The sequence below is a fragment of the Henckelia pumila genome, unplaced genomic scaffold (assembly GCF_033568475.1).
Source record: "Henckelia pumila isolate YLH828 unplaced genomic scaffold, ASM3356847v2 CTG_461:::fragment_3, whole genome shotgun sequence".
In the NCBI taxonomy this organism is placed as follows: Eukaryota; Viridiplantae; Streptophyta; class Magnoliopsida; order Lamiales; family Gesneriaceae; genus Henckelia; species Henckelia pumila.
Genome location: NW_027331831.1, coordinates 547,987 through 566,573, shown reverse-complemented (window position 1 = coordinate 566,573; position 18,587 = coordinate 547,987). Strand labels below are relative to the sequence as shown.

Genomic DNA, 18,587 nt, shown 5'->3' with positions numbered 1-18,587 from the left:
GTCCATACAAATAAATCGCTTAATTCGTATAACTAAAATTTCAAATAATTTTGTTTGAACTGTTCTTATAAATCCAAATCCGCTCCAAATTAAATGTTTCAAAACTACCGTTGCTCAGTTGATGAATTTGATTTAGATGAAAGAATTTGAATTAATTATTACGGTTGAAATGGTTAAATTTGATGCCCCAAAACTATTTGATTGATATATATAACAACTCATATTTAAGAATAAAAATTTGTAATTACTCCCATAATTTTTTCCTTTTGTTTTATAAACGAAAAGCACATCACATGCAAAAACTAACACATGATAGAACAGTAGAATTACACACTAAATAAAATTTGTTAAATGTGAATTACGAATTTCATACAGTCCACAGCCCACTAATCAACTACCATGCATCCAAGAAATCTAATCTACATTGCATTCTTTTTCACCAAAGGATTCCCCCCAACATTGAGTTGGTTGTGAATCATATATAGCACAGAAATGCGAAATCCCTTCCGACTTCTCTTTCCCTTGTGAACATACATATATCTCGAAAGAAACGTCACGCACGATCACGAACCGGCTCAAAGGTGGCCGTGAATAGTGGGAGGAAGATGGGTGAGGTTGGCTGCGGGAGGTGGAAGAGGAGCGGTGGTGGCGTTGGCCGGGTGTGGCGGCAATTGAGGCATGCATTGGTAGCACTTGGTGAATAGCCCAAAGGTGTCGATTTGGTGAATAAAATTTGTCATACTGGCCCATCCTCCGAACCCGAACCCGACTATTAAAACCCATATGACCACAAATATGTTGATGATGTAGGTCCCAACCCATCTCCCAAAGTACTTTGGGGGCTGCTCCACTGCATTCTGCACCAAACATAAATTGTATTTTCAATACTTTATAATATAATTATTTAATTTTATTTAAATCTGATATAATTAATTGTTGCTTTTTGGACGACCAAACTATTATATATATGATCCAGTATATGTATGAGGTGTGACTGTATAATTTCAAGATTTTGAGTTCCCCCCACATGCAACCTGAGTCCTGAAACCTGTCACTTTCTATTTATAGAAACCCCCAGTATTTCTTTGGAAATGATTCCAGATCAAATATGTAAAGAATTTGGGATACAAAAACTATATAATTTTTTAAAACAAAATTTATGACTAGTACAGATTATGCTGCATGGTTACCTCTCGGGCTGCAGCTGATCTGAAGGTAAAAATGTGAGCCAAAGCAGGGATAATGTAGACGGTGAAGCTGACAAGAAGCGACCCCACGGTGGAATTGATGGGGCCGAAAAACGGAAAGACGATGGCTAAGAACCATATCGGAACCACCACGGGCAACCTCGCGGCTGCCCTCTTGCACAAACTCTTGCACTCATGCATGCCGATCGCCTTCTCCCACACGAAATACAAGGGAGTGCACGCGAACCCGAATGTTATGAACTGCGTCCATCGACATATATGCAACCATAACCAAACATTAACATTTTTACCATACATAAAAAGTGATCATCATGAAGAGTACTCAAAAATTAGTATTAGTATACATAAATGGTACCTGATGGATGAGCATCAAAACGACGGCCATGTCCCTGAAGGGCGATCTCGGGAGAAGGGCGAATGCATTTGAGTGATTTAGAAGCAAATCTCCGAAAGCCCAGTACACCGCCGAGGCCGAGGGGAGTGTGAGGGTCAACACATACACGGTTGCTATCAAGTATATGGCCTTGAATTTCTGTGGCTTCCACATTGCGTGCATTATCTCCCTGCAACATAAAATTATGTAAATACCTCATAAATTTATTAACACTTTCACATATCTACTATACATTCATGTGACTTTGCCTTCGGAATCGCCCTAGATCTCCCGATGTAGCATGATGAAAGTTTTATTACGGTCCGGTTCAAATCGCATAACCATTTGTATGAATGACGAGTCGGTTTCGAACTAGTTTCATTAAAAAAAATATTCAAAATTCTAGAGCCATTGATCATCAAATTAAGTTATTGTTTCATTATATTATAATTACTAATATAACGTCCACAAATTGACGGAGCTAGCTAGCGAGCCAAACGAGGATTAAATGATCAGACTGGAGCCCTCGGGACAGTTAACTTTCATCTGATCAGCATGAAACCAAAGCTGCATAAAGTGAATGGAGAAAGAAGTCTGGCTTTTTTCCCATAGATAGCAAAAAAAGAGAGAAAAAGGCAAAAGCGTAGTCCAAGAAAGTAGCGACTTTTCACCCCCTAAGCACGCCTAACATTTCCACAGCTGGAAAATTATTGAATCCTCAGAGTAAAAGGACGACTACTCAATTAAAACCCTCGAGCTGTTTGAGGTAATAAAAAGGATTGGTCAGATTCTCTGAGGTTAAGTCGCTCTCACGATAACGTTAGAGGTTAAAAGTTAAAGCCCGTTTTATCTTTTCCCTATTCCAAATCTTTCTACAATTTCATATGTCGGAATACATTAAAATTTTAAATTAATAATGTTTTGAATATATAATATTCAGGTTGAAAAAGACCTTATAGGACATTTGCATAGAAAAACGTGGGAAAATCATGAATAAATGTGCGGAACGAAATAACGTAAAAGACACGAAATTAAAATTCGGACATAGAAATTTAAAATAGTAAGTATGTCTTACACAGTAACAGCATGTCCCCCAAATGTGTAGAGAATGTTGGTGGCCCCCGTGAAATATAACACCAACTTGTTTGGACCCGAATGCTTCACACCCTCTACCTGTTATTAATTTAGACGTTCATATACACTAAATCCCATCAATGTTAATAATCAATCTTATGTATATATATATACTATGTGTTTGGCTAGGAATCTTGCGCACTTTGGACATCATTATTCAAACAAGGAACTATTAATTAATCAAATTGGACATTTGGACTAATATATATATATATATATATATGATCAAATGGCATGCATGTGAACTGCATGATTCGATTCGCCTTGTAAAAAGTGACATCTAAACAAGATCATGAATTTGGTGATGCAGGTCCACAAAAATAATAATAATACAAGAAAAAAAAATTATATAATTTAGTAAAATATTAAAATAAAATATAGATGAATTAATATAGATAATATATATACCTGTCCATGGAGTAAGGATGCAATAGTGAGGTACCACGCTGTATAAGTGGTCATCAGCAAGCCAAGAAAAGACCATATTCTATAGTTGTGGAACGAAGGAATGAACACTGTGGTAGCACAACATGCCCCAAATATATACGTCCATGTTCTCTTGTCCAAATTGTCATTTATGTAATATATATTGCTGCAATATCAATTTATTAACCAATATGATCATTTCAAATATATAATATTACATATATATACAACATATTTTTTTTTTGGGTAAATATATATATGTATGTGTGTCAGGTAGATACCTTGCGCAGGCTATAAGTTGAATGACGGATCCAAAGAGAAGAAAAGTGCAGTTAAACGCCAAGCCCACGTTCCTCCAGTGTTTTCCGAGGAGCCCGTCAAGAACTTCAAACCACTGCAGATTTTTCTTTTTTTGTTAGATTATAAATTTGCACGGAAAAACATAGAAACCCATGTGAAATTGCAATGCGAGCAGTGGATATGGAATTTTTGTCTTTAATTTGCTCATCCATGTTCTGATTCTGTGTTCTTGTCATAAAACTATATATAATAAATATTATAAGATGAGAGATTAATTAAATAAATGGACAGGATTAATTTAATTTAACTATCGAGAAAATTGCTTTTTTGATCCTGTATGTTTGTCAATTTGTGATTTTGGTCCTTTATATTTTCAGATTACAATTTTAGTCTGCTATCTTTATTTTTTGACAATTTTAGTCCTTTTTTCGATGTGGCGCTGACGTGGCACCAATTCTTCAATGCTGATGTGGAATTGACGTGTACAGTGCCACGTCAGAATTTTCGAAGTAAATGGACCGAAATTGCCAAAATCGAAACATATAGGACTAAAACTGAAATATGAAAACATAAAAAACCAAAATCACAAAATAACAAAAATAAAAGACTAAATTTGCAATTTTCCCTTTTAACTACCTGAATAACATGATTCCTGAAATCGACTTTCTCTCTTTCCTTCCTGGTTCTGAATTCCAGGTAGAGGATGCAGATTAAATAAGCAGTCCAGCTTCCCATCAGACCGTAGAACAGCTGGAAAACAACCCCCGAAAGCATTCCCAGTTGCGAAAATGAATATGGCAATGTCAGCAACACTTGAGCCACCTGGAATATCAAAAATTAATTAATTAAAGATCAAAAAAATGATTTGACTCACTGAAAATTAACCCATTAAATTAAAGACCTGGTTGGAAGCACAGCTGAACCAGGCATCGTAAGCGGAGCCGCCATGCCAGAAGAGCTTGGAAACTTGGGATTTGATATCTCTTGGTTTCCCTTCGCTCTCCATTTCTACGTAGTTCCCCACCATCACACTCTCCACCACCTTGTCGGAGGACGCCATTTTCACGCTCTACTGTGTGTTTCTTGCTTTCTGTATCGATGGAGATGAGAAACTGAATGCATACACAACTCGTGAACTGGGGAAACATGTATGGAGGAGACGCAGTATTTATATAGTGTGTGTCGGGAGGGTAAAAGGGACTTTTCGCATAAGTTGTTATTGGAAAGAGCGATTTTGGGAAGAGCATGCATCCGCTTTTGGAGTGTTCAATGCGTTTTCGTTGCGATTAATTAATTTGACGGATATTTGATTGTTTTTCGTGCCTATAATTTTTTTGACTTTTTAATTTAATAAATAAATAATTGAATAAAATTTATATTGTCTTTTTGTAGCCAACAAATTGATTAGAATTAATTTTTTTATTAGTTTATTTAATGGATAATTCTTTGAGCGTGAGAGCCTGTCCGCACGAGTGGGTTCTCTATTCCAAACAAAATTATAAAATTCAATATTGACCAAACTCGCTCTAATTACTTGATTTATTGATATTATATGAAGATTAAATTATTAATATGTTTTAATTAAGTTTGAATTAATTGTGGTAGCAACTAGCAGTCATACTATTATCATAAGGCAAACACATTATTTCCCTCTTTTTGAAGAAGGTGTTGTAATTGAATATGAGGATCTAGGAATTAGAATTGGGTAATGCTATATGTATACAGAGTGTTATATGTTGGATTACACAATGCACTTGAAATTACATGATTATCCCTGCACTTTATTTGAAAAAAAATTTCAAAAGAATAATCATGTAATTTCAAGGGTATTGTGTAATCCAATGTGTAACACTCCGTATACATATAGCATTACCCATTAGAATTAGGGTGGACTTGAACTTAAAGTAATAAATTATATATTATTATAAAAAAATAATAAATTTTATTCATAATATATTTTGAAACTCGTCTGAAAATTTCATGAATTTAGAGTAATACAACAATAAATAAGACTCAAAATTTTCATTTTTTCCAACACTATAATTTACTTTGATGCAAAAACGAATAATTTTATTATTCAAGTAATATATTTTTCTCTCAAATCATGAAAAATATCACTTCTTAATACATTCATATCACACAATTATTATAATTTTTTAAAAAAATTAATCTTAAAAAAAAAGATATTTCATTTATATCTATATTTAAGACTTGAGAGACCGAAGTCATAAGATGAATTTATAAAAAAATTTAAAAAAATAACAAGCATGCAAGATTTTTTTTTTTTTTTTGAAGAAACAAGCATGCAAGATTTAAAACTACAATATTAATTATTTTGAAATTATATATATATATATATATATATATATATATATATATATATATATATATATATATATATATATATATATATAGTGGGCTGTGCTGTAGATCCGTCCATGTAAGGTTGGATGTCCCCTCGTCCGACTAAAAACATATATGAAAAAATCTCATATTTTATTTATAGATTCTTAAAAAAATATAAAATTGTATCTCCGATTTTCTAGTTATTATATATTTCATAAAATTTTGAAAAAGATAATTTAAAATATTTTTAATGTCATGGTTTAGTAGGTCATAAATCACGATTGGTGTAAAATTAATTAAGATATCCAAACATGGAATTAGGTGCATAGAATTTGAAGCCGAGAAATGTTTTGGAAGAAGAAATTTGTTGGAGTGGACAAAAGGCAATTAAATAAAGAAGAGTGGTAATGTGTGAAATTATGAAAAAGGAGACCGAATGATTACAGCCAAACGGGGCGTGGTTGCTTTACAATAACAAATAATGTTTGCTTTTATCACATGGCCCAATTTTGGGAACCCTCAAACTATATATTAGGCTCAAAATTCAATCAAAACCCAAAATAAAAAATAAAATTTAACATCAACTTCTTTTGAATTTCAATCCGTGAGTAAAAATATTCATCGTCAAAAAATTTTATATAAATACATAGGGTATATGGAAAAAAAATTTAAAATGATCGAACTTACGTTAATCTATCTTGGAACAAAAGAGAAAGGAATTATGTGTATATTATTGTTGTATCACAAAACTCCCATGAAATGATTTTTCGAGACAATTTTGTGATACAGATTTTGTATTCGATTCGATCCATGAAAAATGTTGATTTTTTATGCCAAAAAGCATTTGATTCGGATCGAGCATATCACGAAAAAATATACTATAATTTTATAAACATGTATTCTTCACATTGAAAATCAGTTAAACAAATTATTAAGTCCATATAAACGAAAAAACCTTTCTTATACACTATATGCTCCATTTTTCAAGAAATTTGTCCATCGTCTTGTCATATATTTTAATAAAAAAAAAAAGTGAAATATCTTTGCAGTAAAAGTAAAATTAAATCTCCCTTTTGTTGTATGGCTTGTAGTTGTATTGTAGCATACTTGATGACAGTCATTTAGATTCCTATATTTTATCTTTCGTTTTTACCTTTCAAGTACAGCCCAAACGCAGCCTTATGGTCATATTTGTTTCTTTTTGTCATCATGTTTGTTCCACTTCTCTCTATCAGGTAATAATAAATGTGAAAAATACATTACTTCGTTTTGAGATTACAAGAATGGAGAGATTCACATACAATGTTTTATATTAGTTATATTTTCTCGAAGGCATTGTATATTTAAAACTTCATTTTACTATTTTTGGCGTTACGAAAACCTACGAAAGAGTGACTGATTTCGAATTTGAACGCATCACCGGAGCTATAACCGATTCTTCCATCATGATAAGGAAATGGGACGAGCTCGAATGATAACGATAATAGTAATAATAATGATGAAACAAATAGAAATAGGTAGAAGTTTATAATAATAATTGAAATTAAAGGGGAGCAAAATTCAGGCGTCAAAAGAGTGTGTTGTTTGGGGGCAACGCAACATATTGATGAATTATGAGAGAGTGGTAGCCAATGGACCACAAACATTTCCCTGGTAAATTTGTCCCCCTTTGACCGACCCCATCCAACACTGTGGACTACGCACCCCATAGAGCAGGTTGAATCGGGGTAAATAAGTCAATTCTCATTTCTAAAAAAATAAATAAAATATCAATTTTTTAGTACAATTATATTGTTTTTATAATAATAAAATTTAATTAAACCTTAATTCTTGGGTCATTTTTAGGGTTTATAACACTTTGTGATCGACAATTTTATTTTAAAAACTTTTTTTTGGTAGAAATTTGGACGCACTTTATGTATCAAAGTCTAATGCAAACTATGCGATAGATGAATACAAATTTATTCTCCTGTCTAATTTAAATTTTACTCTATGCTTTTATTCACATCAATTATATGTTTATGAAAAGTCTATTTCATTATATATTAAAATTTACACGAAAACTCATATAATACAGTCTCACGAGTTAATTTCGTGAAACGGATCTGCGACCCGATTTGACTCATTAAAAATATTATTTTTATGTAAAAAATATTATTTTTAATGTAAATATAGATCGGATCGACACATCTCGTATATATAGATCTGTGAGACTGTATCACAAAATACATACTTTAAAATTTATATAATTAATTAAAAATTTTCAATTAATGAGATGTCCTTCACGTAAGGGTTGGACAACATATAGGGTTTTGACGGTTATGTCGATGCTAGCATATGAATGACGGTTCTTCTTTTTTTGCAAGCGAGATGTTTATGTGAATATCTCGCGAGAGTCCGTATGTCAGATTTGGCGGCTCTTCTTTTTTGCAAGCGAGATGTTCATGTGAATATCTCGCGTGCAATTAAAAAACTGAGTCATTGGATCTCCATTCGAACAGTGCCCGAAAGTGTCCGAATAGGGCGCGCGACCTAGACAAATCCGGGACCCTTTTGACTGATTAATGAGTTGTTATCCAAAGATAATGGACTCGGATACAGATTTGAATAGCATACGTCATTTTGACGATCAACACCAAAAATTAGCACTCGATCAGTTGGAGAACCTTAGGAACACAAATATATCAGAGTGATTCTAAAAATGCTCAATAAGTTAGTAGGTGTTTGGAGTAGCTCATTTTATACATGTCTGGAATTAGATTACACTTTACTATAAACTAATATTATTTTCTTTTAATTTAAAAACATATATATACATCGATGCATATTTTATGCTCGATCTGAAGTCGAAACTACATGCATATATATTTATATATATATAGCTGATATTAAATTATTCTGAAAAGTTTGTGGTTTCAAAAGTGTGGACGAACAACAAACTAATAATTGCCTGAGAGATGTAGCTTTACACATTCATATTTCTAATGTCAAAGTGGCATATTAATAATTAAATTTAAATTAAATAAAAGGAAGAAACCAAATTAAAGGATAGTGTTTCGTGATTCATAAAAGGCAAAGCCACACTAAATTAAAGCCAGGGAACAGCAAGTCAGCGTGCCAAATCGAAATCCATGCCAAGCCAAGCATGGTCGAATACATTAATTGATTAATTAATTAAGGGAGAATTTGTGATAAATCCCTCGTAGCAAACTCGAATTCATCCTCAGTCTTCGTTTCAGACATTATTTGTTCTCAATCCCTGACAAAAGTCTGCTCTTTGTTTGAACTCCCTATTTGGGTAAGTTTACAAAAATGCCCCTAAAATGATTTATGAAAAAAAAAAACAGGATTGTTCCACTGTAATCGTTATTTTCCCTTTGTTTCTTCTTCTTGATTCTCCTCTCCCGAATCTTTTCTTCTCTCAATCTTAAACGTTTAATCCATCAACCAAAGTCGCAGATCTGTGTTTACTCGGGTAATGTTGAAGATCTACATTGACGTGGGTTGAGGGAATTTCCCATCTTTGTGCTGAAACGGAAATTTTCACATATTTGCAGGTTAGTTTTTAAATTAGAAATCTTATAAATTTGGAGTGAATAAATTATTGTCACGGCTTGATGTATGACTTACAAATTTAAAATGTTGAATTGATGGAATTGTTTGAGATTTTTTATGATTATAGAGGTGGTGTTGAATTTCCGGGCATCGCGTTTGTTTTACAGATTAGCTTACTAATATCAATTTTCACGTTTGTTGCTGGGAATGCAGTTCATTTCACGAGTTTTTGTGATAGATTAGCTTATATTTCTTATTGTTCTCGATTATAATGTTTTAATTCTTAATTTTGGGGTTTTAGTTCTATACTATTACATTTATAATGTGATTTAATTTAGTAGACTTAAAATCTAGTATTCTGAATTTGAAATTTTGTATTGTTTATGTGTAATATATGATGAAAGAATATATTATTACTTCGATTTATTGTATTGAAGAGCATTCCCCTTTTGTAGTTTGAGAATGAAGTTTTACAGACTAGCTTACCAATATCAATTTTTACGTATGTTGCTGGGAATGCAGTTCATTTCATGAGCATTTGTGATATATAAGCATATATTTCGTATTATTCTCGATTATAATGTTTTAATTCTTAATTTTGGGGTTTTAGTTCAGTACTATTACATTTATATTGTGATTTAAATTCTTTGAATTAAAATCTAGTATTCTGAATTTGTTATTTTGTACTGTTTGTGTGTAATATATGATGAAAAAATATATTATTGCTTCGATTTACTGTATTGAAAAGCATGCCCCTTTTGTAGTTTGAGGATGGAATCTGGAAGTGGTCCTTGCAATCTTTCATTTTTGGGTTGCTGTAAATTCAAGAAGCAGCTGTTTGTCATATCAATTTTCAGTGGTTGTAGCTTGACGGATGTTTTTTCTAGTCTGAGCAAAAAATGTGCAGAAATATCTCCGAAATCCACTATGCTTCAATACGTAGCTCCACTGCATAAGATGCTTGAGTCTTTGAATGATGATGATGATGTCCTTAATATGATTCATCTTCATATGTGTGTAAAGCTTACGACGATTGAATTGAGGGCAGAGAAAAGAAATGAACAGTTCAACAACTTGAATGATGGGAGGTAAAATTCATTTACTTATTATTAAACGTATATTTTCATTCTCCTATTTCAATATGTTTAGTAAAATGTTTAATATAAAAAATTAAATGTAAAATATTGTAGATTGTTTTGTATAAATTATCAATTAGTTGCTTGAAACCAAGATTTATTTTTAGTCATTATCAATTTGTTTTTGTGGTTATTGTTCTTTTTTATCTTATTAAATGTAAATTAAACTGTAAGGGTTTATGAGAAAGACACGCAGTCGAAGAGTGACAACGAGGTTGAACAGCCCCCTTGCGCCAATACTATAGATGCCTGGATTAATTGTATTCATGGTGTAGGACAAACATTCAAGGGTTCTGGTGAATTTAGGAATTATTTGAAAAACTTTTCTGTTGCCACAAGACGTTCATTTATGTATGTAAAAAATGACAGCAAGAAGGTAATTGTGATTTGTAGTGAAAAGAGCTGCGGTTGGAGAATTTATGCTTCGAAACATAGAAGAGACAATCTATTTGCCATCAGAAAATGTAAACTGCAACATAATTGTGGTGAGAATAATCTACGTAGCAGAGGGCATCCTAGAGCCAATGCCTATTGGATAGCGAATGTTGTGAAAGAAAAATTGAGAGGGGAGCCCTCTTATCGTCCGTGTACAATGCAGATGGACTTGCAAAGAGATTTCGGGGTAGAGTTAGAATACCGCAAAGTGTGGAAGGGTAAAGAGTTGGCGATGCATGATATTCATGGCACAGATAAAGGATGCTATGATAGATTAAGATGGTATTGTGATTCTGTTAAAAATACTAATCCTGGTAGTGTTGTAAAGTGTGAGATTGAACCTTTTACTAAAAAATTCAGATGGTTGTTCATTTGTTTTCATGCATGTGTCGTCGATTTTGTTAGTGGTTGTAGGCCATTGATATTTTTGGATGGTACTCATATAAAGAATAAGTATAAAGGATGCATCTTAGTTGCTGTGTCGAAAGATGCGAACGATGATCTTTTCACAATTGCTTATGCCATAGTAGATGCGGAGAATGATGCAAACTGGGATTGGTTTTGTTATCATTTGAGTCGTGTGCTCCTTTACTATCAATGCATTTCATTCGACGAGTTCACATTTTTCTCGGACAGACATCCCAGTATCATCAAGGCAGTGAATCAAGTATTTGTTGGGAGTCACCATGCTTATTGTTTGAGACATTTAGTGGATAATTTCGTTAAGCAGGTAAATTCCAAATTACGAATCCTTGAGCAATTTTACTTTAAATTTCTCATATTATCTGATAATTTTAAGCTGGATCTAAATTTTTATTAATCTTTTTAGGTGTTGAGAAGTTATCCCAGACATAACAAAAAACATTGGTCTTCGGTATTCAAGAAAGCTGCATATGCTTCGTCTTTTCAAGAGTACGAGCAACATATAAACAATATATTAGAGTCAATGCCACTTGCCAGAGGGTTTATTATAAATTCTGATCTACAGAGTTGGGCCAATGCATTGTTTGTTGGCAATAGATGGGGTGTTATAAATAACAATATAGCCGAGTGTTGGAATAGTTGGGTTAGGCCAGCTCGTCATCTGCCTATTATTGCTATGGTTGATCACATACGTGTGCAGATAATGAAAATGATGCACCGACGACGTGAATCAACTCTGTTCATGACCAAGGAATTAAGTCCAAGAAAAGAAAATTCTGTTGTAAGCGCATATATGGAATCCCGAACATTAAGAGTTCAGCGGTCGTGTGATTGGAAGTTTGAGGTTGTTGATGGTAAAAAGTCATTTGCCGTGGATCTAGTGGATATGACTTGTTCATGCAGAGTTTGGCAGATCAATAATATTCCGTGCAAGCACGCCATTTCTGCCATTGAGACAAATCTCTGTCTGTGTATGATTTTTGTGACAAGTATTTCAAGATCGAATCGTATCGCGCTGCGTACAAAGGACATATTAATCCTATCCCAACCTTTGACATCAGTAAGTCATGTGTTGCTGAATCCGATACAATCCAAGCTCCTTCTGTGCGTAGTCAGCCCGGTCGCAGAAGGACGAAGAGAATACCATCGCAAGTTAATACACGTGTCTCAACATGTGGTCATTGTCATGCTAGAGGACACAATAGACGCAGTTGCAAGGAATCTATAGAGTAGATGTAATCGTTTAAAAATATGATGTTTCAATTATTGGTTATTAGCATAACTTTTTAAAAGAAATTTATTCAAAACTTAATCTTGACTGTTCAAAAAATATGCAGGGGCAAGCGATTACTGGAAGCTGGTTCGAGCATGAAATTGCCCTCGAAAAGGCACACACGTTCGAGTTGAAGCATTGCTGGATTGCGCTTGGTTTGAGGCTTTTGTGGAACCATCTGCTGTCACATTTTAACTTGAGCTGGGGTCATAGTGTAGTTAAGTGTATTGTGTTGTCTTAAGTTCTTCTGAAACCAACTCTCTGTTTGTGGTAAACAAATATGTAATGTTTGAATTTGAGAAATGATATTTGTCATTACTTTTCAGTGGACGATGCCTTCTCAGTTAACTAATCAAATAAGTCGTTGCTTTACATTTTGAAATGGCAAGTGCTAAGTGATATGTATTTCGTACAACTTGTATTTAATATGGAATAAAGCTGCATAAAATTGGAACTTAATGTCGGATTATTACAATACACAGCGCTACAAGTAATATTAGCACAAGAACGAAACATGTGCAACCAAAGCAACAACATATTCCTATAATATGGTCGTGTACTGATGCACTAGTAGGCTGGTTGTGTAGCGCCTCAGAGGACGAATGCTCGTTAAGCTTGTAATTCAACTGTTCCGTTGAATCATGGACGGAGGAGGAGGCAGAATGTTGAGGCATTGAATACACGCAGCTCTCTTTACCTTGCTTACTTGTGTTTGGTTTCAACTTTGACGATTTCTGAAGAGATTCACCGTGATAATCATCGTACCAGAAAAAGCGATTTTGATGTTGCAGTTCATGAGGACAGTAATACAACTCCCCAGGGCGGGTCGAACGTGGTCCGGCTCTTCGTAATATCATTTCTCCAAAACCATATATACATTGTGGTGCAATCTTCATTTTCATTGTGCTAGATCTTGAGAATTGAAATTTTATTTCGAAAAGAAAAACCCTAACCAAACTGAAACCAAGAAGCTAATGGAAGAGACAAAGTGTACCGACAAAGCTTAATAATGAGGGGGTAGGTGGTGGTCAAAGTATTTGATTGGTCAATGTCCACTAAAGTAGTGTATTGCTCGTGGCCCACAATGTGTGTCATGCAGCGTATTGTACCATCTTGGAGCATGTTCACAAGGACAAATCATATTGTGCCGTATTTCGGGAGGATTATTCTCAATTTATATGTAATTGTTCTACATAATAGATATTTTAATCCAAAGACACTTCCAATAGGGGAGTGTGATCCTCATGTCACACAATGGTTGTCCTACAATCAGAACGAATTGTTCTCGATTAAGTTATGATTATCCCATTATTGTTTACTAGTTGTGCTCGATTTCAGAGTATCGTGTTATTATAGATGAGTGAAATTATACCAAGTGGAAGTCCACAAATTGGTGTATTAGACGAGAAACAATCACATCAAACAACTCTCAAGTTTGGAATCAAAAAATATACCACAATAATATACAATGGTTGTTAGTGGACATCCACAAATGGTGAATTATCAATGTATTCCTCCTACACCATAGACAAAGTGGGGCACAAGCCATTACAAGACAAACACTTGGGTGATGGTTCCATCAATCTCTATAGATTGAAATATCCTCTTCACTTGTGCCGTATTTCGGGAAAATTATTCTCAATTTATATGTAATTGTTCTACATAATAGACATTTTGATCCAAAGACACTTCCAATAGGGGAGTGTGATCCTCATGTCACACAATGGTTGTCCTACAATCAGAACGAATTGTTCTCGATTAAGTTATGATTATCCGATTATTGTTTACTAGTTGTGCTCGATCTCAGAGTATTGTGTTATTATAGATGAGTGAAATTATACCAAGTGGAAGTCCACAAATTGGTGTATTAGATGAGAAACAATCACATCAAACAACTCTCAAGTTTGGAATTCAAAAAATATACCACAATAGTATACAATGGTTGTTAGTGGACATCCACAAATGGTGAATTATCAATGTATTCCTCCTACACCATAGACAAAGTGGGGTACAAGCCATTACAATACAAACACTTGGGTGATGGTTCCATCAATCTCTATAGATTGAAATATCCTCTTCACTTGTGTCATGCAGCGTATTATACCATATTGGAGCATGTTCACAAGGACAAATAATATTGTGCCGTATTTCGGGAGGATTATTCTTAATTTATATGTAATTGTTCTACATAACTGACATTTTGATCCAAAAACACTTCCAATAGGAGAGTGAGATCCTCATGTCACACAATGGTTGTCCTACAATCAGAACGAATTATTCTCTATTAAGTGACGATTATCCCATTATTGTTTACTAGTTGTGCTCGATCTCAGAGTCTCATGTTATTATAGATGAGTGGAATTATGCCAAGTGGAAGTCCACAAATTGGTGTATTAGACGAGAAACAATCACATCAAACAACTCTCAAGTTTGGAATTCGAAAAATATACCACAATAGTATACATTGGTTGTTAGTGGACATCCACAAATGGTGAATTATCAATGTATTCCTCCTACACCATAGACAAAGTGGGGCACAAGCCATTACAAGACAAACACTTGGGTGATGGTTCCACCAATCTCTATAGATTGAAATATCCTCTTCACTTGTGTCATGCAGTGTATTGTACAATCTTGGAGCATGTTCACAAGAACAAATCATATTGTGCCGTATTTCGAGAGGATTATTCTCAATTTATATGTAATTGTTCTACATAACTGACATTTTGATCCAAAGACACTTTCACTAGGAAAGTGTAATCCTCATGGCCCAAAATGTATGTCCTACAATCAGAACGAATTGTTTTCGATTAAATAATATTTATCTCATCCATGCGTACTAGTTGTGCTCGATCTCTCACTGACTTGTTTTTAAAGATGAGTGAAATTAGAGTAAATGATAGTCCTTAAAGACGAGAAAACATCATATTAAACAAGTAATGAGTTTGGATTTCGGACAAAATAGCCATATTATATACATTGGGTGGCAATGGATATCCACAAATGGTGATCTCATTGGGTCATGATCAATGTCTCTCTCCTACACCTTAGACAATGTAGAGCACAATATATTACTAGACAAACACTTGGGTGATGGTTCCACCAATCTCTAAGGATTGAACACATCTCTCCACTTGTGTCATGCAGTGTATTATATGATTTTGGTGCATGTTAACATGGACATGCCTTATTGTTCCTCATATGAAAAAGATTATTCTTCATAATTCAAAGATTGTTCCTAATACATGACATTTTGATCCAAAGACACTTTCAGTAGGAAAGTGTAATCCTCATGGCCCATAATGTATGTCCTACAATCAGAACGAATTGTTCTCGATTAAATAATATTATCTCATCCATGCGTACTAGTTGTGCTCGATCTCTCACTGACTTATTTTTAAATATGAGTGGAATTAGAGTAAATGATTGTCCTTAAAGACGAGAAAAAATCATATTAAACAAGTGTTTGTCCTACAATTGGAACACTTGGGTGATGGTTCCACCAATCTCTAAGGATTGAACACTCCTCTCCACTTGTGTCATGCACCGTATTGTACCATATTGGAGTGGAACACTTGGGTGATGGTTCCAAATTCATATTGGATTGTTCTACATAACTGACATTTTGATCCTAAGATACTTCCACTAGGGGAGTGTGATAAAATACTTGCAGCCAGTCGAGCACGATATGTGTCCATCTTCACTGTATTCTGATATTCCCACATCTCAGCCGAGTCACGGGCTAGGCACTCTACCCACATGCATGCAAAAACACCACAATCAATTTATATGTAATTATTGGAGCATGTTCACAAGGACAAATCATATTGTGCCATATTTCGGGAGGATTATTCTCAATTTATATGTAATTGTTCTACATAACTGACATTTTGATCCAAAGACACTTCCAATAGGAGAGTGAGATCCTCATGTCATACAATGTATGTCCTACAATCAGAACGAATTGTTCTCTATTAAGTGACAATTATCCCATTATTGTTTACTAGTTGTGCTCGATCTCAGAGTCTCGTGTTATTATAGAAGAGTGAAATTATACCAAGTGGAAGTCCACAAATTGGTTTCTTAGACTAGAATAAATCACATCAAGCAACTCTCAAGTATGGAATTCGGAAAATATACCACAATAGTATACATTGGTTGTTAGTGGACATCCACAAATGGTGAATTATCAATGTATTCCTCCTACACCATAGACAAAGTGGGGCACAATTTTTAAACATACTTACATACTGTATCTCCATAAACCATAAAAGCATACAAAGACTATACATGTTAATCAAAGTTGTTTTTCAGCATTTCCCTTTCGTGACATAAAATACTTGCATCCAGTCTTGCACGATAGGTGTCCATCTTCACAGTATTTTGATATGTCCACATTTCATCTGAGTCACGGGCTAGACACTCTACCCACATGCATGCATAAACACCACAGTCAAGTGTTTCACCTTGATGATGCATACGTTCCCTCAACACAGCGGAGTCGGGTATGATGAAATTTGAATGATGACGAATCCAACCAACCAAAAAACGTGCCTTCAAAGATAAATATTATCAAAACACATTTATACAATTCACATAACATGACACAACGAAAACTCACCAACGTTCTACATGCCCCTAGGTTGAACGAATCGAAAAGTGAATTCCACATTTTGAGCACCCCTTCCTTTGCGTGAAACACTAGCAGAAACCAATGCGCTCTGCTATTGATTGGAAAAATGAGGTATTTGCATCTCTTAAACAAATCACCATTCATTTTCTGCAAAAATAACTTTGAGGCAGAAGAGAGTCGCGAAAAAAAGGAGTCGTAATCATTATTTTGAACCTTCATTTTTTTCCCAAATTTTTTGAGGTGCTCAAACAATTCTGCCTGCAAATGAAAGAACAAGAAAAATGAAAAACTAACTCAAGTGTATAGTATATCAAACGTAAAATATTAAAATTTTACTAACCTGCACCAAAGTGTCCATGCAAAATATTTCATTTCCATTATCCACACTGAATTTTTCCATCATCCGCATTTGAACATTTATAATCTCATGACTAACAAACTTACCAAACAAGAAATCACAGAAAACGGACCCTGGTAAATGGACAATTCCTTCTAGCCAAACATCAACACTACAAGAAAATACGAATTATTTTGTATTAAAAAAAGATCCCAAAAAAAGATTAAAATTAATACACGATCTTTCAGATAGAAAGTCATACGCTATGTCATCACTCAAAAGATATTCTTTCAACAATTTTTTCTCTTCGTCAGTGGCTTCTTCATGTCCACAGAAATCTGTTCTACCTTGATATTCACCAGTCCAAGCCTTACTCAAGTCGTTATCAGGTAGCTCCTCAACATCAATTACTTTATTTGCCTACGTCAGAATACACAAAGATGGTAAAAAATAATAAAGATTTCCACTAATTAAAATATAGGACTTCAATATCAAATAATCAAGGTTAAAGGAAGGTTTCTATCAAAGTTAAACCTTTTTTCTTCCCTTCCTCTTTGGCGTGGTACTGGGTGGAGTCACAAACATTGACGGTTTTTTTTTCTTTACCCGATCACCCCTCGTTCTGACATTATCGACAATAAAAGATTGAAAATTAATGATTTCCTCAACCTTCTCAGAATTATCATCAGTCTCGTCCACCCCACCACTTTTGTCAGAAGTATCCTCATCAATACGACTTTCAATCACGTTGGTTGAAATATCACCCGCAGAAATATTATTCTCTTTAACCACTTTTGTTAAAATATTATCCAACAACTTATCAATCTCATTCAGATCTTCACTACTACCGTCACATGATCCGTTAAGAGAATTCTCTCCATCAGCTTTGCTTCTTTTCATTCCCATGTCACCACTTTCTTCATTTTTATCCCTCCCAAGCTCAGCACCAACAACACCTTTTCCATCCCCCAAGTCATCAACACATATACTTCCTTTCATCTCAAACTC

The 18,587-nt window shown here is 34.2% G+C and overlaps 1 protein-coding gene across 1 annotated transcript; it reads right to left on the bottom strand.

Annotated features, from left to right (window-relative positions):
• Positions 1-295: 295 nt before the first annotated feature.
• LOC140871711 (auxin transporter-like protein 2) lies at positions 296-4,551 on the bottom strand. Its single transcript, XM_073274370.1, has 8 exons — positions 4,343-4,551; positions 4,078-4,263; positions 3,423-3,535; positions 3,124-3,307; positions 2,657-2,754; positions 1,564-1,771; positions 1,191-1,448; positions 296-857 (listed from the first exon to the last, which is right to left on the bottom strand). Exons 1-8 carry the CDS (start codon positions 4,499-4,501, stop codon positions 576-578), a joined length of 1,488 nt encoding a protein of 495 aa, XP_073130471.1. The 5' UTR covers positions 4,502-4,551; the 3' UTR covers positions 296-575.
• Between the last annotated feature and the right edge of the window lie 14,036 nt (positions 4,552-18,587).